Genomic DNA, 25,086 nt, shown 5'->3' with positions numbered 1-25,086 from the left:
TGGAAGGACCCGGGGAGAGAGCCTGTTCAGGGCATTATGTCCCCTGGAACACTAGAGAGCAGCCCCCCTGGGTTGCTGTGGCACCACAGATTCCCACAGGGCATGCTGGGAGTTGTAGTTCACTGCGGCCCTGTTGGATGTCATGGGTGCCGCCAGGGGGCGCTGCAGAGGCTACAGAGCCCTATTATGCTGGGTTTCCACCACACCTGGGAGGGCTTCCGGGACATGCTAACGCAGAACCTGGAGTCCTCCGACGGGAAGCTTATATGGACCCAGCTGGCACTACTCCAGGAGCCACAGTTAGGAGGGCGAGGATGATGCATGCCAGAGGAAGAGTGGAGACAAACAAGAGAGAGCGAGAGCTGAGAAGAAGGCAAGGAAAGTGCTGTAAAGTGTATGTTATTGTACCGTGTTGTGCAAGTGGCAACCAGAGGGAATTGTCTCACTGAGAATAAACATGTGTTGTGCTGGAACTTGTGCCCAGTGTCTGTCTGTGCTGGGTTTGGGCGGCTGGTGCTCCCCCTGCAGGCCACAATATATATATATATTGTCACAGAAGGCTGGGGCTCTTACCCAGCCAGGTAGCCTGGAAGGACTGGAAGGTGGCATTTATGTCCTCCGGGCCACAAGGGGGCAACCGCCCTGGATCAGGAGAGGAGCAAGGAGATTCTAACCCACTGGGACCCATGGCCACCGCCAGGAGGGGCCTCAAGCCTTGTGGAACCCAGGAAACATTTACTTCCACCACACCTGGGAATATGGAGGATGATCCTTCCAGGGACACCCGGAGTGCTTCCGGGTGCAAGGGCAGCACTTCCGCCACACCAGGAAGTGCTGCTGGAAGGATGTCATCAGGCACCTGGAGCACATCCAGGTAGGAATAAAAGGGGCCGCCTTCCTACAATCGAGGAGCTGCAGCCGGGAGTGGGAGCAGGACGAAGAACCCATAAGGAGAGGAAAGGTGGCCACAGACACTGAGAGAAGCCCGAAACAGGAGAGATTAGTGCTGGGAGCACTGTGTGCTTGTACAGGACTGTGTATTAGTGCTTCATAAACATGCGCTTTGATAAAGATGTGGTTTCCGACTGGTGGTGTCCGGGCATGTCTCACAATATATATATAAATAAATATTTAATAGTACAGTTTAATCACACTTTGGTTTGCAGTGCTGGAGTCTCTTAAGACTTGTTGCAAAGCCACCACTTTTTTTCTTTGTTGGACTTCCCAGCTGGCACTTCCTTGCACACTGGCAGCATCATTTCCTCCATGGTAATCCTGAACAAAGGTGCCCTGTCCTGGTAGAATGGTGAGCCCCTCACCTCTGACCGAGTGGTCATACACAACTCCAGCTCCATTATTACACATGTTAAGCATGTGACCCAGCTTACAGAGAAGAGAGGTGCCTGCTAGCACACTTCAGGTGAATGTTTCTAATTTCACTTTCCTAGATGGTCTGTGGGCTGTGCAGCACTTTGCTCTTATAATCCTTTTGCTGTAACATTTCCCTTATTGCTCTCACCTCTGCAGGGATCGTTCTTCACCAGAAACTCGTCCAAAGCTGTCCACCCGCCTCCAACTCTTACCATCAGGGTACTGCGCAGAATCCGCACCATTCGCAGCTGCTGGGAATCCCCAAACTGAAATGAGGAGACGGATGAGAGGAGAAGAAAAGTTCAAGGTTTCTTTTTTTACAGTAAGCCAAACAATCACTCCACTGTCATCAAATGCCAAAGCACCAATTTGGCAGGCCTTACCCATTCACATCTGTTTCTTTTAACTGCTAATGTAGACATTGACTGTCACGCGATTGGAGTGACTGACAGGCGACACACCTACCCGGTATCTGTTGGCACTGATCTGCTCCACTCGGAATCGCTTGGCACAGTTGCACTGAGACACCTGCCGGCTCACCTACAGAAGGCAAAGTGCAGAGCAGATATTTAGAAACACCTCGCGGGACATTCCCTGATGTGCCACAAAAAAAGGGGTGTGGAACCATCAAAAATCTGTGGCTACAATTATAAATTAATTCAATTTATTCATTTGATTAGGAAAACAAAAGAAAATAACTTCATAATATCTAACTCAAAATTCAGAGCACACAATAAAAGGAAGTAAAAGTAAAACAAAATATAAAATGAAAAGTTCAGTATTCAAACTTCAAAAATCTTAAACATCTTATGAATTGGTTTAGTTTTTTTTTTCTCTTTCCTTTGGGGGAATTCAATTATTTCACTGTTTTGTAAAATTAAGACCACTTTCTAGGTTTTACAAATATTTTGTGGTATGACATGGCACCATTTGTTTTTTTTTTTTTACTTTTGGGGGTGCCATTTTGGGGATGTTGCTGGTTACTTTTGTTTGGTTTATTGCTAGTTCAGGATAGCAGTAGTAGTAAAAAGGAGGTCAGCATTGCCCACTTCTTGGTTGTCCAGGATTCTGGCTAAGTGAGTTTTGCGGTGTTTTAACTAGCAGTGCATTAGAAGATTAGAACAGTCTGGACAAGAACAGGCCATTCAGCCCAACAAGGCTCGTCAGTCCTGTCCATTTAATTCTTCTGAAAAAACATCAAGTCGAGTTTTGAAAGTCCCTAAAGTCTTACTGTCCACCACGCTACTTGGTCTCTTATTCCAAGTGTCTATCATTCTTTGTGTAAAGAAAAACTTCCTAATGTTTGTGTGAAATTTACTCTTAACAAGTTTCCAACTGTGTCCCCGTGTTCTTGATGAACTCATTTTAAAATCACCGTCTCGATCCACTGGACTGATTCCCTTCATAATTTTAAACACTTCAATCAGGTCTCCTTTTATTCTCCTTTGGCTTAAACCTAATGGCTCATCTTTTTTAATCCTTCCTAACAATTCATTTATATTTAGGCTTAAGAAACTAAAGCACCTTTCTAACTTTGATTTAGGACTACATGTTGGGTTTTATTTATCTGAATTATTTAGAACTCTAAATTTTGACCTTTGCTTGTTTCCCTGTGACAAGATCTCGCCCAAACTCCCATTCCACATATATTCTGCTGCCAAGCTCCAACATGGCACAACAAAAGGAAAGTAAAATTATATACAGTGGTACCTTGAGATACGAGTGCCCCAACGTACAAGTTTTTTGAGATACGAGCTGTCACTTGGTCGATTTTTTGCCTTGAGTTACGAGCCAAAATTCGAGATACGAGCCATCAAAGAGCTTGTCGCCACACATTCCGAGGAACTGACGACGGAGGAGTTGAGGGAACTACAGACGCAGCAACATACAGAGGTTCTGCAGGAGAGCGATATGAGGTTCTGCAGCAATCTCGCCCCATCTTATATATTGGAATGTCTGACACCTTATATTCCAAATCGTAACCTCAGATCCTCAAATGAGTGTCTCCTTAGAATTCCAAAAGCTGAACTTAAAAGAAGTGGTGAGGCGGGCGGCCTTCTGCTGCTATGCACCTAAAATCTGGAATAGCCTGCCAATAGGAATTCGCCAGGCTGATACAGTAGAGCACTTTAAAACACTGCTGAAAACACATTACTTTAACATGGCCTTTTTATAACTTCAATTTAATTTAATTTAACATAATCCTGATACTCTGTATGTTCAGTTTCCTTATAATAACTACTCATGGTGGCTCTAAAATCCATACTGACCCCCTACTCTCTTTTCTGTTTCTTTTTCCGGTTTCTTTGTGGTGGTGGCCTGCGCCACCTCCACCTACTCAAAGCTTCATGATGCTCTAACAATGATGGATGGATTAAAAGGCAGAAGTCTACGTGACCATCATCATCATCAAGCCCTTCTGTGAGAACCCTAAATCCAAAGAGGACTGTTTCATTTATGTTAGGTAGAATGCCCAGAGGGACTGGGCGGTCTCATGGTCTGGAATCCCTACAGATTTTATTTTTTCTCCAGCCGTCTGGAGTTTTTTTGTTTTTTCTGTCCCCCCTGGCCATTGAACCTTACTCTTACTCGATGTTAATTAATGTTGATTTATTTTGTTTTATAATTGTGTCTTTTATTTTTCTATTCTTTATTATGTAAAGCACTTTGAGCTACTGTTTGTACGAAAATGTGCTATATAAATAAATGTTGTTGTTGTTGTTGTTGTTGATATCATAGAGGAGGTTATCTTTTCAAGTGAGATAAAGGAAGTGTTGGCAATGTGGGAAAAAGTTTCGGACTTTATTGAAAAGAAACACCGTGAAAAAGTTACAACTGGTCGTGCAGCGGCGCTATTTAACGACACTTGCCTAACTCATTTCAGAAACATTCTAAAGGGGAGGAAGAAACAAAGCTATTTGGACAGGTTTCTATTGAAACAGCCTGTGAATAAGAAGTGACGAAAGTGTGGCAAAAAAGAAAAAAAACTATTAAGTTAAGTGAATTGTGATGTGAAAGAAAAAAACATTACAATACGCTAATCAGCTCCGCCAACATCTGTTTATTTCTTTAGATCCTCTTTTATGTATTAGGTTTTATTTTGTTTGTATACAATATTTGTTCATTATAAATACATTTTTCTTATGTTGAAAACATTTAACAAAAAATTGGGGTGGTTTTTTGGGGGCTGGCACAAATTAATCTCATTTCAATGAGGAAAATTGATTTGAGATACGAGCATTTTGACTTAGGAGTTTGGTCATGGAACGATTTAAACTCGCATCTCAAGATACCACTGCATTCAGGGAATACAAAAATCTTGAAATACTAGAAAGTAATCAATGAACTTGTAACAAAGCCAAAGAATTCAAATATCCAGTAGCAACATCAACATCTTTTCTTTGATCCTTGAGTTTCTAGTCTTGATTTCTTCCATTAACCTTTTGCCTTGTGCTTTGACTACTGCTTCTGGAATGGTCCTTTATCAGTTAGGACACTTTCGACATTTTGTGTTTTGGTGTGTGACCTACTATTTGTATTTTTGGATTCTGCCTTTTGGATTATAGACTTCTTTCAATACACTTTTCTACATGTCTACTTCTTTGTGGACTTGCCCTGCTCTGCATTATTCAATGGGTGGCTGCTGTCTTGTGTCTTTTGTAGAGTAAAGTTATACGCAGCATCCCAGCCACCTGCACTTGCTTGTGGGAGAGCTGCCGTCTGTAGGATGCGCTGCATTTGCTCTCACTTATGGAAGTGTGCTAACCTGTAGCTCACCATCTGCTTCACATGGACAGTCTGGCTGTGAGACAGAAAAACAGCAGCTGACCCAGATGTGCTAAAGGGATCACTCCATCCTCGAGTCACCAGGTTGGCATCTCACTTTTAACTTCACTTTTTGGAAGGTGTCATACTGTATTATCAAGTTAAGGGTGTTATATTAGGCACTGGGTCCTCCCTGTCTCTTTAATTAGCCTTGGAACCCCTTGCTACATTGAGTGAATTCAGGAAAAGGCACCACTCATCAACTCTCAGAATTCACTTAAGATGATGCCCCCTCAGACCCCCCTGTGACAGCAACAGTGAGACCTGAATTCAGGCCTCAACAAGTGAATCTGAAGAAGTTCTAAACTGCTGCCTCGAGTTTTCAGCTTTGCATTTTGTTTCATTACCAGGGAGCTGATGCTGGCTACAGTAGTAATTTTAAACCAGTGACAGGCAGGCCTTTTTAAAAAAATCTGTCTTAATATTTTACTAAAAATTGTCCTGATGTATAATATGGCTTTCCTCGCCTTTGTGGGCTCAATGTGGTTTGTTCCTTACTTTTCTTTCAATGCCATTTTTAAAATACTTCACTCCATCGCAGATTTTAAATGTAAGTATATCTAAATATATATCACGGATTTTTCGCTGGTTCGCTGATTTCTGCGGACAATGGGTCTTTTAATTTATGGTACATGCTTCCTCAGTTTGTTTGCCCAGTTGATTTCATACAAGGGATGCTATTGGCGGATGGCTGAGAAGCTACCCAATCAGAGCACGTATTACGTATTAAATAAAACTCCTCAACAACGCTGCAGCCAGACCCTTCTCCTCCTCAATGATATACGATATGCTTCCCGTGCAGTGCTTCGCACACTTAAAAGCTCTAACAGCCCGTATTGATTTTTGATTGTTTGCTTTTCTCTGTCTCTCTCACCCTCTCTGACATTCTCTGCTCCTGACGGAGGAGGTGTGAGCAGAGGGGCTGTTTGCACAGAGGCTGTTTGCCTAGAGGATACGGACGCTCCTCTCAAAAATGCTGAATGACTACCTTCAGATTGCGCCCTTCCTTGCGGCCACTTTATCGCTGATATAAAAGCCCAACACGTATTGATTTTTGATTGTTTGCTTTTCTCTGTCTCTCTCACTCTCTTTGACATTCTCTGCGCCTGATGGAGGGGGTGTGAGCAGAGGGGCTGTTCACACACTGGCCTACAGGATACGGACGCTCCTCTCAAAAATGCTGAATGACTACCTTCAGATTGCGTGCCACTTTATCGTGTCCGCATACTTAAAAGCCCAACAGCACGTATTGATTTTTTGATTGTTTGCTTTTCTCTCTCTCTCTTTCTGACATTCTCTGCTCCTGACGCACACTTCTTTGAAGAGGAAGATATGTTTGCATTCTTTTAATTGTGAGAAAGAACTGTCATCTCTGTCTTGTCATGGAGCACAGTTTTAACTTTTGACTAAAGGGTGTTATTTCATGTCTAGAGGGCTCTAATAATGTTAAAAGACGTATTTAGAAGGTCGTACACAGGTTTTCTATGCTCTAACTGTGAAAATATTAGATTTATAAATAAAGAATTCTACTTCGTGGAAATTAATTTATCGCGGTAGAGTCTGGAATGGATTAACCGCTATAAACGAGGGTTTACTGTATAACTGTGCGGAGAATATTTATAAACAGTGTGGGAGAGTTTATAAGGGCGCAAAATATATAAAAATAAGCATACAAACATATGGTTTCTACTTCGCGGATTTTCACCTATCGTGGGGGGTTCTGGAACGCAACCCCCGCGATCGAGGAGGGATTACTGTATCTTCTTTTCCATCAGTTGAAAATTTTAAAAACTTTCTCACCTCTTCGTTGATGCGCTCGGCATCTGCACTCCTGCGATACGGGTCCCGGCTCGGGTGCAACGCACTCACAAACTCATAGTAATCAATATAACCATCGCCATTGATGTCAAAGATGTTTGCAACTGCATTCATCTCCAAGGAATTCGTAGGGAATTCTGCAAAGACAATATAAAAATAAACCTTCGTATTAGTTATTTCTATGAGTTGCAACCCTACCATTACTTAATGTTTTAAAACATCCATCCATCCATTCACTATGGGTCTGCTGAAGCCAATCCCAGCCAGCCCAGGGCGCAAGGCAGGAAACAAACCCCGGGCCGGGTGCCAGCCCACCGCAGTGTTTTAAAACATTTAACAGTTAATCTGTCCTGCCATCTAAGAATCCAGCATTCCTGGGTTGAAACTGCGCACTTGGTTACTGTCCATGTGGAAGTCTGCATATTGTCCTCAAGTTGTCCTTGACGTGAATAGGAAAGATACACACGTGTCTATAGAAGGTCCCACAGCTGAGGTCATAGGAACTGCCTGCAGAGCTTAGATGTAGAATTGTATCACATCACATATCTGCTGCAAAAACATTGGCAGCATTGAAGGTTTGCAAGAGCACAGTGGCCTCCATAATTCTTAAATAGAAGAAGTCCACAATTCCTTCAAGAACTAACCACAAACTAAGGAATTGTGGGAGAATGGCCTTGGTAAGAGAGTTGACCAAAAACTCAATGGTCACTCTGGCTGAGCTCCAGAGAACCTGTGTGAAGAAGGGAGAAACTTCCAGAAGGATAACTACCACTGCAACCCTCCACAAATCTGGACTTTATAGCAATGTGGCCAGATAACACATGAAAACCAGCAAGGAGTTTGAAAGACTCCCAGACTTTGAAATTCAAGATTCTGTAGTCCGAACCGTTTGGCCTCAATGCTAAGAACCACGTCTGGAGGAGACCAGGCCCCACTCGTCACCTGCACAATACCATTCTAATGATGAACCACGGTGGTGGCGGCATCATGCCATGGGGCTGGGGATTGGAAGATTAGTCAGGGTTAAGGGAAAACTGAATGGAGGAAACTAGAGAGATATGGTTAATGACAACCTGCTTCAGAGTGCTCTGGACCTCGGACTGGGCCAAAGGTTCTCCTTCCAACAGAACAAGGCAAAGACAACACAGAAATGGCTTAGGATCAACTCCTTGAATGTTCTTGAGTGGCCCTGAACCCAACTGAACATCTCTGGAGAGGTCTGAAGATGTCTGTCCACTGATGATCTTCATCCAACCTGACAGGCCTTGAGAGAATCTGAACAGAATGGAAGAAAACCCCCAAATCCAGCTGTGTGAAGCTTGTCTTATCAAACCCAAGACTCAAGGATGGAATTGCTGCCAAAGGGGCTTCAACCAAGTTTTGATGAGACAGTCTGAAGATTTTTGTCAATGGGATAGTTCAGTTTTTTTAATTATTAATACATTTTGCAAAAATTTCTAAAATCCTGTTTTTGATTCATCATTCTGTGGTATTGAATGTTTGATGAGAAAAAAAAAATATTGAAATGATTTTAGCACAAAGCTGCAACATAAGAAAATGTGAAAAAATGAAGGGGTGTCAGTACTTTCAGCAGGTACTATGAGAGATGGCTACAATCATCTACAAATACAATATACAAAAACACTACGTATGTAAAAAGTAAGTAAAAATATATACACAAGTCTATAGACATTTTGTTTTATAAAGTAGGTTAGTAATATAGCAAACGCTATAATTGTAAAATAGCCATGTCTTACTGGATGACAGGACGCTGTCAATGAACTCTCTCTGGCTAATTCTTCCATCCTGATCTCTGTCGATGCCCCGGAAAATATCCAGAATGCGGGACTTGAGGTGGCTGATCCACTGCATGTACCTCTTGCGCCACACATTAAAATCAAAACTGGCAAATTCTTCCAACTAATAAGGGGGAATAGGAAGAAAAAGAAAATAACAGACACATTAGAAGATGAATGGAGTTGGTGTACCCATTCCAGGAAGCATGAAATACAGTATTCCCAAATACGTGTTTGTCTCTAACTTTGGTTTCATTCTAATAAATTTGTTAGAGACTCATTCCTGCCTCCCTTTTAAGTTACACAAAGACTTTCCTCTGTGTGTCAGCTACCCCAGAAGCCTTTGGGTGTGTTCCTTGTGGGTTGACATCAAGTGAGACGCATTACGAGTTGTGCTGTGCCTCAGGACCTTTACCTTACACATGTACACGCACAAATGCCATGACACAGTGCACGTGGCACAAGAGAAATTACACATAAATCATTAGACTTTAAATTTTTCACCTTGTGTCAAAATGTTATCTATAGTATATAAAAACAAAAAAAAAATCTGTCAAAATGAACAAAAAAAATGCCACAGGCATGTTAAAATTGTGTTAACCCTCTATTTTGATTTGGTTTCTTCATTAATTTTTCCTGGCTTTATTGCACTCAACCTTTTTGACATTTCTGTTTCCCTTAAGGGTACTTAGTTAGGCTAAATTGGATTCTGCACTTTAAAAATGTATTTGAAACTCTAGCTGTGCTACCCGTCTAAGATGGGCTGACATCTAAGTAATCAACGCACGTTATTAACATTTACAGAGCACCATCTCCTGGAATGTATTTTGTAATGCTTGTAGCAAAAAAATGCATTGCACTTGTCCTTCCAGCAGATGGCGCATCACAACCATTTGTAGTAATAAACTGGCTTTACAGCGTCTCATTTACATGGCATTGTGTTTTGATTAAAGGCTCTGCCAACACATGAATACTGATGAGTTACCATAGAGTAGCAAAACACAGAAATATTCGTGATTTTTTTCAGTATAATGTTATTTTATCCACCAAATGGCCAGAGGTCACAAAGTGTACAGGTCATTGCAAAGGAGCCTGTGTGGGTCACTGGTATGCATACTTTCACTGTCGCTATAGCATACCACAAACCACTTTCCTAGTCTCAACGTCTGCACACCAAGTCCATCTCGTAAAGACATTTTTGTCGACCACTGGCATGCGACCCTAGTCACTGATGTTGGGTTATGAGTTGCCATTATTAGTTTGTGAGTGGGTTGTGGTGGATCACCTAAGTGATTGCCAATGTGGCATGATATGTTTCCTCATTTCTAAATGAGCTTGATTCACCAAGGGGGAACCCTGACATATCACCATGGGGGCAGTTTGTGTTTGTGGGTCGTCAATTAATTTAAAAAGACAACAAGACCCTGTAAAATAGTGATAATAATAATGAAAGATAAAAAGATATTCCATGACCATAAGTATAAATAGTCTCAACTCAGCTGGACATAAATTGGCACATAACTGTAAAAGATGGTTAGATGGCAGCAGCTCTGCTATTAGCCAAGTCAGAAGTCCTTGTGTGTGTTTGGGGCATTGTTGCGGTTTGTTATAATATTTATATCTTTCTTGAGGCACTGTAAAGGTTTAATTGTATCTATCTATCTATCTATCTATCTATCTATCTATCTATCTATCTATCTATCTATCTATCTATCTATCTATCTATCTATCTATCATATATTGCCTTTCATTATCTATCTACCTATCATATAGTGCCTTATCTATCTATCTATCTATCTATCTATCTATCTATCTATCTATCTATCTATTATATAGTGCCTTATCTATCTATCTATCTATCTATCTATTATATAGTGCCTTATCTATCTATCATATAGTGCCTTATCTATCTATCTATCTATCTATCTATCTATCTATCTATCTATCTATCTATCTATCTATCTATCTATCATATAGTACCTTTCATATCTATCTATCTATCTATCTATCTATCTATCTATCTATCTATCTATCTATCTATCATATAGTGCCTTTCTATCTATCTATCACCATTAGAGATTTACAAACAGCCTCAATTCAAGTGTGTTTATTTAACCATCTCTGGTTTTAGGATTTCTTTCATTTTTACCTTTGATTTGTTTTGTAAATGTACTTTTTCTTTTATTATTTGTAAAGTACTTAGAGATGCAGTTCTGTATAAAATTACGCTGCACAAATCAATGTTGTTAGTATTGTGAGTGAATGAGAGTGCAGTATGATGGGCCATTCCTGCCACCTACCACACCTGAATTGGTTTAACAGGTTCCTGGAAATAAATGAATAATATAACACGACTATCGATTCTCCATGTACGGATACAAAACATTTGTCATACTAAAAGATTTTACCTGGACCCTCTTACCTCTCTGAGTTTCTGCAGATGATTTTGAAGTCGACTCTGCCTGTCCAGGGCAAGGAGCCACAGCTGTTGCCAGCGGCTGATTAACAAGCTGACTAGGGGAGTCTTAGGCTCCAGGGGTTCAAAAGAGGTAGTTGCCATTGGCTGGGGCTTCACAGTGCTCCTGCGTTCTGAAAAGAAGAAAGAGCGCCACGGGTAGAGAAGTCTCCTTGTGCTGCTCACACTGACAATCATGGTGAAGATTACATTCAGAAGGCATACATACAGTGGATTATGAAAGCATTTTGAGACCCCTTCACTTTCTGCTCACTTTATTGTGTTGTAGATTTCATTTTATAATGACAAAGTAAAAAGGTTATTTCAGAAAAGTTTGCAAATTTATTACAAATCAAAAACGAACCATTCTCATTCATGCAAGTAGTCAGATCCTTTGCTCTGGCACTCCAAACTGTGCTCTGGCACATCCTGTTTGCTTTAATTCTCCTTGAGATGTTTCTAGAACCTGATTGGAGTCCCCCTGTGGAAAACTTGATTGACTGATCAACATTTAGAAAGGCAGACGTGTACCTGTGTCTGTCAGGTCCTACAATTTACACTGCATGTCTGGACAAAAAACAAACCACAAAGTCCAAGGAAATTTCTATAGACCTCCATGATTAAATTGGGAGGTGCCATGGATATGTGCATGGGTATAAAACATTTCTAAAGCTTTGAGTATCCCCAGGTACACAGTGACCTCAATATTCGGGAAACAGAAAAGTCTGGAACCTCCAGGACTCCTTCAAGAGTTGGCTGTCTGACCAAACTGAGTAACTGGGCAAGGAGGGCCTCGGTCAGAATCCCTGTGCTGAGAGGAGAGAACCTGTCTGAAGGACGAGAGTCTTAGTACTCCATCAATCAGGTGCATGTGGAGTCGCTAGGCAGAAGACACTCTTGAGTAAAAAGCTTGCTTGGAGTTTGGTTTAGTCTGATGAGACAAACATTGAACTCTTTGGGCAGAGCTTCAGGCAATATGCCTGGTGAAGACCATGCACTGCTCATCACCTGCCTAATACCATCACTGCGGAGAAACATAGTGGTGGCAGCATTCGGATAGGGAGACTGGTCAGAATTAAGGGAAGGATGAATGCAGCCAAATACAATGAGGTCCTTGAAGAAAACCTGCTCCAGTGGACACACCATCTCAGACTGGGGTGCTGGTTCACCTTTCAACATGCAATGACATGAAGCATACAGCCAGGACAATCCAGGCGTGGCTTCATGAAAAGTCTCTGTGTGTTCTTGAGTGGCCCCACCAAAGTCTAGACAATGGTCAATAGACCATCTGAGAAGTATCTATCTATCTATCTATCTATCTATCTATCTATCTATCTATCTATCTATCTATCTATCTATCTATCTATCATATATTGCCTTATCTATCTATCTATCTATCATATAGTGCCTTATCTATCTATCTATCTATCATATAGTGCCTTATCTATCTATCTATCTATCTATCTATCATATAGTGCCTTATCTATCTATCTATCTATCTATCATATAGTGCCTTATCTATCTATCTATCTATCTATCTATCTATCTATCTATCTATCTATCTATCTATCTATCTATCATATAGTACCTTTCATATCTATCTATCTATCTATCTATCTATCTATCTATCTATCTATCTATCTATCTATCATATAGTGCCTTTCATATCTGTCTATCACCATTAGAGATTTACAAACAGCCTCAATTCAAGTGTGTTTATTTAACCATCTCTGGTTTTAGGATTTCTTTCATTTTTACCTTTGATTTGTTTTGTAAATGTACTTTTTCTTTTATTATTTGTAAAGTACTTAGAGATGCAGTTCTGTATAAAATTACGCTGCACAAATCAATGTTGTTAGTATTGTGAGTGAATGAGAGTGCAGTATGATGGGCCATTCCTGCCACCTACCACACCTGAATTGGTTTAACAGGTTCCTGGAAATAAATGAATAATATAACACGACTATCGATTCTCCATGTACGGATACAAAACATTTGTCATACTAAAAGATTTTACCTGGACCCTCTTACCTCTCTGAGTTTCTGCAGATGATTTTGAAGTCGACTCTGCCTGTCCAGGGCAAGGAGCCACAGCTGTTGCCAGCGGCTGATTAACAAGCTGACTAGGGGAGTCTTAGGCTCCAGGGGTTCAAAAGAGGTAGTTGCCATTGGCTGGGGCTTCACAGTGCTCCTGCGTTCTGAAAAGAAGAAAGAGCGCCACGGGTAGAGAAGTCTCCTTGTGCTGCTCACACTGACAATCATGGTGAAGATTACATTCAGAAGGCATACATACAGTGGATTATGAAAGCATTTTGAGACCCCTTCACTTTCTGCTCACTTTATTGTGTTGTAGATTTCATTTTATAATGACAAAGTAAAAAGGTTATTTCAGAAAAGTTTGCAAATTTATTACAAATCAAAAACGAACCATTCTCATTCATGCAAGTAGTCAGATCCTTTGCTCTGGCACTCCAAACTGTGCTCTGGCACATCCTGTTTGCTTTAATTCTCCTTGAGATGTTTCTAGAACCTGATTGGAGTCCCCCTGTGGAAAACTTGATTGACTGATCAACATTTAGAAAGGCAGACGTGTACCTGTGTCTGTCAGGTCCTACAATTTACACTGCATGTCTGGACAAAAAACAAACCACAAAGTCCAAGGAAATTTCTATAGACCTCCATGATTAAATTGGGAGGTGCCATGGATATGTGCATGGGTATAAAACATTTCTAAAGCTTTGAGTATCCCCAGGTACACAGTGACCTCAATATTCGGGAAACAGAAAAAGTCTGGAAACCTCCAGGACTCCTTCAAGAGTTGGCTGTCTGACCAAACTGAGTAACTGGGCAAGGAGGGCCTCGGTCAGAATCCCTGTGCTGAGAGGAGAGAACCTGTCTGAAGGACGAGAGTCTTAGTACTCCATCAATCAGGTGCATGTGGAGTCGCTAGGCAGAAGACACTCTTGAGTAAAAAGCTTGCTTGGAGTTTGGTTTAGTCTGATGAGACAAACATTGAACTCTTTGGGCAGAGCTTCAGGCAATATGCCTGGTGAAGACCATGCACTGCTCATCACCTGCCTAATACCATCACTGCGGAGAAACATAGTGGTGGCAGCATTCGGATAGGGAGACTGGTCAGAATTAAGGGAAGGATGAATGCAGCCAAATACAATGAGGTCCTTGAAGAAAACCTGCTCCAGTGGACACACCATCTCAGACTGGGGTGCTGGTTCACCTTTCAACATGCAATGACATGAAGCATACAGCCAGGACAATCCAGGCGTGGCTTCATGAAAAGTCTCTGTGTGTTCTTGAGTGGCCCCACCAAAGTCTAGACAATGGTCAATAGACCATCTGAGAAGAGACCTGAAAATGGCACTTTACAGACGCTTCTCATCTAACGTAAGGAAACTTCAGAGGACGACTGGGATAAAATGGCCAACTCCAGGTGTGCAAAGTTTGTAAAGAATCACCCCAAGGAGACTCAAAATTGGAACTGCTGCCAAAGGTGCTTTGCCAAAGTACTGAATTAGGGGTCAGAATACTTAAATGAATGAGATATATCAGGTTTTGATTTTTAATAAATTGGCCAACCTTATTGAGTGCAGATGAATGGGCAAAAATGACAAATATATCTATTTAAAATTAACACACAAAGTGTACATAAAGTGAAGGGGTCTGGAAACGTCCAGCATAACACATGCATTATATTCTGGCGGAGACGTCTGACACCGTGTAATGGTGCTGGCATTTGATGGCCTCACCCTAAGTACATTCACCTTAACTGGACAGCAGAGTTCTGGTCACATATACCCAGTTCTACTAGGATCTCTAGCACTTTAGTACTACAATTAAGAATTAACGTTATCTCATATATATATATATATACACATACAGTATATCCATCCATCCATTATCCAACCCGCTGAATCCAAACACAGGGTCACGGGGGTCTGCTGGAGCCAATCCCAGCCAACACAGGGCACAAGGCAGGAACCAATCCTGGGCAGGGTGCCAACCCACTGCAGAACACACACCACACACACACTAGGGCCAATTTAGAATCGCCAATCCACCTAACCTGCATGTCTTTGGATTGTGGGAGGAAACCGGAGCGCCCGGAGGAAACTCACACAGACACGGGGAGAACATGCAAACTCCACGCAGGGAGGACCTGGGAAGCGAACCCGGGTCTCCTAACTGCGAGGCAGCAGCGCTACCCACTGTGCCACCCATATATATATATATATATATATATATATATATATATATATATATATATATATATATATATATACAGGTATATATATATACAAAGTATATATATATATATATATAAACACACACACATCTTTATATATGTATATATATATATCATTTAAATAATTTTCCTCCTCTGTCGAACAAAAGTGAAGACTGATCTACCATTTTTTTCTTATTTTATTAAACATTTTCAGTCTATGATTATATCTTTGAATACTGCCTGCTGTACAGTGTTCTCACTGTTGCCATTCAGTTTGATCACTCTCTTTATAGGAGCTCATTTTATGTCAAGCAGTACAGTTCCATTCAGCAATAGGAATAATTGTAATAATTGTGTGGACAATATGGTGGCTCAGTGGTCAGCATTGGGACCCTGGCTGCCAGTCCCGGTCTGGCAAGCCTCTAAGCAGTTGCTACTTCTTCCTAGATGTCAGTGTGGTTAACTGTTCTTAACTTTCACTCTAAAATGGCTGCCGTTACTGTGTGTCTGTGTGCCCTGCTCCCAGTGGTCGCTTCTGCTTGATGTCGCTATGCCATTCTTCAGGCTTTCACTACTTGCAGTGGATACAGCGGGTTCATAAAATGGATGAATACATCATCACACTCCTTACTGGTTGTCGTTTTTCTAGTCTGAGGTAGTTGGGGTTTACAAACGAGTTTTTCTCTACAGAATTTGGTGACTTTCTCCATCTCCGGCAGCTGTCGGTTTAGTTCCTCCATAAACACCTGCAAGAAAAAAAGTAAAGACATACTTTCTAAAAATATCTTTGATATATTTTAACTTTTTATGTTTACATTTTAGCTCATAGAGGATAAAGGAAGGTCACCACAGTGAGTCTGTTCTTTGGTAAGCTCCTAAATATTATTAAGTTTTGCTTATTCATCTTTTGAGTAGTTACAGATTGCCTAGTACATTAAAAAAGGAGTAAGTTTTGCTGATAATGTTCAGCAGTTTGATCATGAAAGAAAAACAAGAACTGGGCAACATTTGCACCTCATGTTGTGTGATGAGCTCTTCAGCTTGCCCCATGTCTGTGGGGAGAGGCTCCTGGTCCCGCAAGGTCAGCGATTCCTCAGCGGCTGAAATCCAGTCCAGCAGCCTCTGCACTTCAGCTCGTTCTGCTTCCAGAATGGTGAGGGTGCCCTGGATCCTTTCAGCTTGTTGATGTGCCCAGGCCTGGACCTATGGCAAGTTTGGGAAGACAAAGGAGAAGGAGAAGGAGATGTCCTTTTATTAACTGAAGAGAGGGGCAGGACTGACTGCCTGAGTAATAGATGGATATAATAGGCAGTACATGATACATAGATAGATGGAGGAAAGGCACTGTATGATAGATAGATAGATAGATAGATAGATAGATAGATAGATAGATAGATATGTAAGGCACTATATAATAGATAGATAGATAGATAGATAGATAGATAGATAGATAGATAGATAGATAGATAGATAGATAGATAGATAAAATTAAACCTTTACAGTGCCTCAAGAAAAATATAAATATTATAACAAACCGCAACAATACCCCAAACACACACAAGGACTTCTGGCTTGGATAATAACAGATGAAAGGCATTATACTAAACATCCATCCATTTACCAACCCGCTGAATCCAACCACTGGGTCACGGGGGTCTGCTGGAGCCAATCCCAGCCAACACAGGGCAGGAACCAATCCCGGGCAGGGTGCCAACCCACCACAGGGCACACACAAACACCAAGCACACACTAGGGCCAATTTAGAAGCGCCAATCCACCTAACCTGCATGTCTTTGGACTGTGGGAGGAAACCCACGCAGACACGGGGAGAACATGCAAACTCCACGCAGGGAGGACCCGGGAAGCGAACCCAGGTCTCCTAACTGCGAGGCAGCAGCGCTACCACTGCGCCACGGTGCCGCCCTATATTAAACATAGGTGGATGAAATGCACCATATAACAGATTTGATAGTCAGTATATAATGCAGTGATAGTTAGATGAAAAGCACTAACTGATAGATACATAGACACATAGATAGAAAAATATGCAGTATATAATATGATATGATATGAAAGGCACTATATGATGGATAAACAGGAGTTTTATGATATATAGACAGATGGATGAAAGGCACTATAAAATAGACTTGATAGGTGGTATAAAATGCATAGATAGATGGGTGAAAGGCACGATAGATAGATAGATAGATAGATAGATAGATAGATAGATAGATAGATAGATAGATAGATAGATAGATGAAAGGCACTCTACGGTAGATGTAATAGACAGGATATGATACATACATATGTGGATGAAAGGCAATATGTTATTAATAGATGGATGATAGATTTGATGAGCATTATATGATCCATAGATAGATGATGAAAGGCACTATGTGATAGATATCCTGGAACTATCTGTTAATTTGAAATAAATTCATGGACACAGATTGTTAAGAGTAAATTGCACATAAATGTTAGAAAGTTCTTCTTCACACAGAGCGCTGCAGGCACATGATATAAATGACCACGTCCTGTGGTGGAGAGCAGGACTTCAGGGACCTTTAAATCTCGATTTAATGTATTTTGGGCACTTTTGGTGAACCAGGATGGGTGAGCTTGTTGGGCTGCATGTCCTGTTCTCATCACAATTTTTCTAATCTTTCTCAGCCCATCTCCCCTTAATGGTTACTCATGAAGGTGTGATTGGTCCTAGCTGGTCTCAGAGCATGAAATGTGTAACCTGAATCATTATGCAGTCATAGTTTAGAGCACCAAGGGCCATCAATGCATTTCTTGACTCAGGCAGACCCAGCTGGCACAGTCTCCTTTCCCCATACCGTACCTCTTCAAAGCGTGTCTTTGTAACGCTGATCCACGACTTAATGGTGATAACAGAGTCCGGGTGACAAGAAGCAAGAATTTCTTCTCCTAGTGATTTGATGCAGTCCAACTCCATCTGTTGACACTCCAGGCATTTCATTGACTCCTGCAAGATTTTAATAATTGAAAATAAACTTGAACTTAAATGAATCAGGTGAAAACTGACTTGGAGTTAACCCGACTTACTAGGCTGCCCCCAACATTCCCCATTCAGTTGTTCAGCACTCACCTGGTGCTGCTTTTGAAACTCCAATACAGACGTTTCATCTTCAGGAATCACTCCATACTTAAGAGTCCTCTCGGCTTCTGAGAGCCTTTCAAGAAATGAATGGACCAAGGAGTCGAACTCTTCAGCCTGTCATGGTGCAGAGTTAAACAGAAAAGCTGTTATTATTTTATTTAATGGATTTACACAGGGTAGCATGGCAGGGGTGCTGGCATTTTAGGGTGCTTTGATTTCCAGTCAGGATGTCCATTATGTTCACTTACCTTGCTTCATTTGCTCCATGGACATGTGGGACCCTCATTTTGGTTTCAGTGTTTAAACACATGCAGTTAAGTGGACATATGGCCTGTGGTGACTGAGTTTAAAGAGTATCCTCAGGTGTGACCTGCACTGTAGTAGCCCTGACAGATGGGACCCTACCGTGTGCTTGTTCCAGCTAGTATGATTACGGTTCATTGCAACTCTGTACTCATAAGATGGAAAGGAGGTATTTAGGTTAAGGGGACACAGTGACCAAAGGAATGATCAGTCAGAGATGGGGGGTACACAGCAGAATTCAGCAAAACAACTGACTTATGCTGTTATGTGTGTGTGAAGATAAACAAGCACCACCAGGGAGCAGGATGTATGCAGGAAGACCACTACACATGAGAGTGTCCAGGAGGGAAGGATGTTCTGTCTTCCCAAGATGTTAAGGAGTAGTCAACCTATCAAATGTGACCTCCATTCTCAAGAAACCCTCTTTCAACTCATCTGCCTTTGAGAAGTACAATCCTGTCTCCCTTCTTCCAAGGCTCTAGAATGGATAGTCCACAAAACAATTCTACCATTATCTCTCTGACAACAATCTACTAGACCCTCTTCAATCTGGGAGCCACAAGGTTTGCTCTACCGAGACTGCTCTGTTTTCAGTCATGAATACTCTTAGATCTGCTCAAGCTGCTCCTCCCTCCTCTGTCCTTATCCTTCTTGAACTTTCATCAGGTTTCATTAATGTTAAACACTCCTTGCTTATGTCGTCCCTCGATAAACTTAGAATCCATGGTTCTTCTTTGGACTGGATCAAGTCCTACCTGTCTGACCAACCTGTTTGTGTCTCCCGTTTAACTCCTTGTCTTCTTCACAGAAACTCTCCATAGGTGGGCCTCAAGGACCAGCATTGGGTCCACTTCTCTTTTCTCTCTAAACTTGCTCCTTACACAATGTTATTTCTTCTCACTGCCATATCATCATGGATGAATGCTCATCACCTTAGGCTTAACCTGCAGGTATCCTGTACTTACCTTCTGACTCTCCTTCCTCCTATTTGTCTCTTGAAGATGTCACCCTTTCACCATCTGTCATAGTCAGGAATCTTGGCATGACTCTGAACTCCTCACTTTCATTCATTGAACATGATTTTAAATCAACCAGTTGTGTTATTTCTTTCTTCACAGTATTCAGATGATTTGACCCTGCCTCACTAATTATGCCACACAACTCCTTGCTCAGGGACTGGTTCTCTCTCAGATGGACTGTTGTAACACTCACCTGGTGGAGTTTCCTTCAAATGCTATCCAACCTCTTCAGCTCCTTCAGAATGCACCTTTCCCCCACAGTGTCTTCTCTTTTCCTCGTTTCGTACCGACTACTCCTCTTCTTTGGTATCTCAACTGGTTTCCTGTTGCTACATGGGTCCAAATTCAAAGCTCATGTCTTGACCTATAGTTCTCTGAGTTGTTCTGCTTCTCAATATTATGAGTCTTTAGTCTCTCCATATGCCTCTTCGAGAAGTCTCTGTTCTTCTTCAGCATGTCTGCTAACTTTCTCTGCTCTTGACAGATGTACTAGACAATGCTCCAGAGCTGTGGAATGACCACCTTTTGGCCATTTGAATATCACCCAATCCCCTCCTGTTTAGGCGTCTTTTGAAAATGCACATTTCGGAACTGCTCAGCATCTCTTCTGCAGGATGGCTGCTGTTGTACTAACAAAGGGTTTAGGCTCCTGATGTGGGTCTCAGTCTAGTGGCAGGTGTAATTATGTAGTAGTGATACTACTCTCTCTTCCTTGGTCATTTATCTTGTTCTCTGTGGCTTTTGATGTTTTTACCTTCTAATCATTCTTGCATGTATTATATCTTGCTTTGTAATAATGAGGTTATTAGAATTAAACTTGATTAGGATTAAAAGTCAAGACGGAGGTAAAGAACTTAGGGGTAACTGTTGCCTGTGATCTGAATTTTAAATCACATATTAATCAGATTACTAGGACAGCATTTTTTCACTTAAGAAATATAGCAAAAGTTAGACCTCTTACATCATTGAAAGATGCTGAGAAATTAGTTCACACTTTTGTTTTCAGTCGAATAGATTACTGTAATGCACTCCTCTTAGGACCACCCAAAAAACACATAAATCGACTGCAACGAGTGCAGAATGCAGCTGCTAGAATCCTAACTAGGAAATTAAAATGTGAGCACATCTCTCCACTGGTTAGGGTTAGGGTTAGGGTTCTGTGTCATTCAGAATTGACTTTAAAATACTGCATATGGTTTACAAAGCCTTAAATAATCTCACTCCATCTTATATATCAGAATGTCTGACATTTTATATTCCAAATCGTAACCTTAGATCTTCAAATGAGTGTCTACTTAGAGTTCCAAGAGTTAAACTTAAAAGAAGTGGTGAGGCGGCCTTCTGCTGTTATGGACCTAAAATCTGGAATAGCCTGCCAATAGGAATTCACCAGGCTAATACGGTGGAGCACTTTAAAAAACTGCTAACAACACATTAACATTGGCTTTCTCATAACTTCATTTTAATTTAATCCCGATGCTCTACATATTCAATTAATTATCATTACTATTCATGGTGTTTGCTCCAAAATCCGTACTGACCCCTACTCTCTCTTCTGTTCTTTTTCCGGTTTTCTATGGTGGCGACCTGCACCACCACCACCTGATCAAAGCACCGTGATGTCCCTACATTGATGGATTAAAGGCCAGAAGCCCACATGACCATCATCATAATGTCCTTCCATGAAAACCCCGAATACAATTATCATTTATGTTAGGTAGGATGCCCAGAGGGGGCTGAATGATCTCATGGCCTGGAAACCCTGCAGATTTTATTTTTTCACTCCAGCTGTCTGGAGTTTTTTTTTCTTCTGTCCTCCCTGGCCATCGGACCTTACTTTTATTCTATGTTAATTACTGTTCTCTTATTTTAATTCTTATTTTAACTTATTTACTTACTTACTTGAACTTATTTTAATTCTTACTTTGTCTTTTTTTCTCTTTCTTCATCATGTAAAGCACTTTGAGCACTTAATGTGCTATAGAAATAAATGTTGTTGTTGTTGTTTGTAAGTCTTCTTGGATAAAGGAGTTGGCTATATAAATAATGGTACCTGACACGAATACCTCGCCTCCCACCAAAAGGGAGAGATGAAGAGGGAACGAACATCTGAGGTGGCCACAGTGTCCCATGATGGAACATAAAGATCATGCTGTCCCTCTAGTAGAGCAGGCAGCACAGGTCCTGTCATGGAGGTCTGATTCTTTAAAGCGTACAAAAGTCACAGGGTTGCAAGGACATCAGACGCTCCTGAAATGCTAGCCTGGTGGCCCAGATTTAAAGTAGCATCACTTCTGCCTGTGGAGGTGATTCTTGGACTCATTTGGAGGTTCAAAGGTGTATTGATTATGAAGTCAGGAAGTACAAAAGGGAGACATGAAGATGTACAAAAGAACATCTGAGGGGGCCACACTGTCCCATGATGGAGCTTAAAAATCATGCTATCCCTCTAGTAACCCTTTGGACAAAAAAAAATCCATTTATCTATCAATCTACTGTATCTGGAGTAGGAGAGGACAAGACCTCCGCTAGAAGAGTGTGAGATAAAACAAAAGATGAGAGGTGAAGAGAGTTTTGCGGTGAGCTGCTTGAATTGGACAAGTCAACAAGCCATCATACCCAAGTAGAGGGTAGGGTTCAGCAGATACAGTATATAGGCAGATGCAGAATGGCTGCAGGTTTCCAGATTATTTTGTGGTTCCCCTTCCTTGTGTTTATTTTTGGCAAAATAACAATGGATTTTTTGTATGAGAGTGTGTTAACGTGATAATACAGGAATTTGTCTCCTTAAAGAGTCATCATAGTCCTACCTGCTGGAGAGCCACCTCAAGCCTTGTCTGCTTTGAAACCGAGAGCCTGCACACAATCTCCCACCGGCTCTCGAGCTCCTCCATCTGCTCCTGCAGCCAATGGGAGTCTGCTGTGATGTTCTTGGTGAGGTCTCTCACCGACTTCTTCAGCATCTTCATACACCCGGCGCGCTTTCCCAGCTCTTTCTGGAAAACCTGCAAAGCCCAGCAGAATGTTTCAAAAAAGCTTTCAGAGCTTCTCTTCATTTCTATAGTCCAGCTTTCACATTAAACCGCTGCCTTTTCAAAAATATTTTCATTCATTGATTTTTTTTTATTATAACAATAGACTTATGGTGACAAAGACGAGCCATTCAACCCAACAAGCTTATTCATCTTACGCACAGCGATTGTCTAAAAGTCAAGATGCGGAGGTCCCTAAAGTTTTACTCTTCACCACAGGCCTTGGTCATTTTCTTCCAATTTGTCAATAGTCCCCTATGTAAATAAAAAAAGTTTCTAATATCTGCGCAAAACACGCCCATAACAAAGATTACAACTGTGACCCCGTGTTCTTGACCTGATTTTAAAGTCACAGTTACAATCCACTGGACTAATTCCCTTCACAATTTTGAACTCTTCAGTCACGTCACCACTTAATCTTCTTTAATCTCTCCTTATAGTTCACACGTCTTAGTCCTGGAATCATGCTAGTCAGTCTCCGCTGGACTTTCTCTAGTGCTGCTATGTCTTTTTTTGTAATATGGTGGACCAGAACTGTACACAGGACTCCAGGTGAGGCCGGATTAGTGTGCTGAACAGCTTAAGTGTGTGTAACAAGAATGTAAGTTTAATGTCACTGTGCTCTGTACAAGAAATTATTTTATGAATCCATTCACATGTACAGGCCAGGCCAAAAGAGGCTCTCAGCATTTAGAAGTGCTTGGCCAAGCATAGGACAAGATGGACAGAGACAGCTTGAGGAATGCATAGTCAGCCTAAAGACAGGTGTATGCTATTTTGTCCTCTGTTAGAGATGAAATTGAATCCTTTCCTTTCCTTGTTTGGAAATCAAGGAAGGGCCTACACATGAGGAAGAAGACAGTATAAATACTTGGGCAGCAGCCAAAGACTTCGAAGCCGACGGAGAGATGATATCATCATCTGTCCGGAAAATCCTTTCTGCGCAGTGACGAAAAATGGAAGACTCTATAGATCAAGATCCCACCTTGATATTGTCTTGCTATGGCTTCCCGTCTGTAATGCCGCGTAAATCGTCATTAAAGAAAGCTAAGTTATTTTTACCACTGTATCACTATGGGAGGGATATCACCTTTTATATAATACTAGCAAAACACCCGCGCTTCGCAGCGGAGAAGTAGTGTGTTAAAGAAGTAATGAAAAAAAAAAGGAAACATCTTGAAAATAACGTAACATGATCGTCAATGTAATTGTTTTGTCACTGTTATGAGTGTTGCTGTCATATATATATGTATATATATACATATACATACACACACACATTATATATACAGTATATATATCTATATCTATATATATATATCTATATTTATATCTCTCTATATATATATATACACATACATACTGTACATACATACACACACACATTATATATATATATATATATATCTATCTGTATATCTATCTATATCTATATATATATTTATACAGACACACACACATTATATCTATATCTATATCTATATATATATATAGCAAAATACCCGCGCTTCACAGCGGCGAAGTACTGCCTTAAAAGTTTTATTAAGAAGAAAATTAAACCTTTTTAAACTGAGGGAAAATATACCAATAATTATTTGTTAAGGATCTCTTTGTATACCACATTGTCAGTTCGACCCTCCGGTTGTAATATGACCAAGCTGTGCGCTGAGCTTACTCTTGAGCATGCAACGTACAGTTGGCCATGTGAACAGTAATCTTGTTTCAAATCTCACAGCTTGGATTGCTGCTGTCATAATCGGTTTGAGTTTCATGGTTTGTTTCAATTACGAAAGTATTTGTAGGACTTGTGTTGAAGTGACATTCGGCATCTGTCAAGAGTTGTAAGCATACAACCGGTTTCATTGATAATTTCACAACCAGCTTTTGAGAGTTTAAACACTCATAAACATCAAAGTGTCCACTACTGAAATCGTCACCTGTGAGTCTAAGATGTCTAAGAGGCATTGGTGGTTGTTGAAAGGTGTAAAATATTTGGCCATTTTGGTACACTTGAAAGCGACAACCGAACAATTCAGCGGCAGCCATCAACTCACATGCAGATGTATAGGTGAAGGGCTTAAGCATTTCACTCTTCTAGTG

At 41.0% G+C, this 25,086-nt stretch overlaps 1 protein-coding gene across 1 annotated transcript in view; it reads right to left on the bottom strand.

The window, feature by feature from the left end:
• Nucleotides 1-25,086, bottom strand: part of macf1b (microtubule actin crosslinking factor 1b) — a 120,292-nt gene that overhangs the window by 7,485 nt on the left and 87,721 nt on the right. Inside the window, exons 27-36 of the mRNA XM_039737570.1 lie at nt 22,765-22,959; nt 18,621-18,746; nt 18,354-18,497; nt 16,523-16,711; nt 16,140-16,254; nt 13,297-13,463; nt 8,772-8,934; nt 6,997-7,151; nt 1,837-1,911; nt 1,520-1,637 (exon numbers count right to left, since the gene is read on the bottom strand). Of these exons, the coding sequence (XP_039593504.1) occupies nt 1,520-1,637; nt 1,837-1,911; nt 6,997-7,151; nt 8,772-8,934; nt 13,297-13,463; nt 16,140-16,254; nt 16,523-16,711; nt 18,354-18,497; nt 18,621-18,746; nt 22,765-22,959 (1,447 nt within the window). The remainder of the gene's footprint in view (nt 1-1,519; nt 1,638-1,836; nt 1,912-6,996; nt 7,152-8,771; nt 8,935-13,296; nt 13,464-16,139; nt 16,255-16,522; nt 16,712-18,353; nt 18,498-18,620; nt 18,747-22,764; nt 22,960-25,086) is intronic.

Source organism: Polypterus senegalus, chromosome 15 (genome assembly GCF_016835505.1).
Source record: "Polypterus senegalus isolate Bchr_013 chromosome 15, ASM1683550v1, whole genome shotgun sequence".
Lineage (NCBI taxonomy): Eukaryota > Metazoa > Chordata > Cladistia > Polypteriformes > Polypteridae > Polypterus > Polypterus senegalus.
The sequence above is the reverse complement of the archived record's forward strand: the minus strand, read 5'-3'. Positions and strand labels throughout refer to the sequence as shown.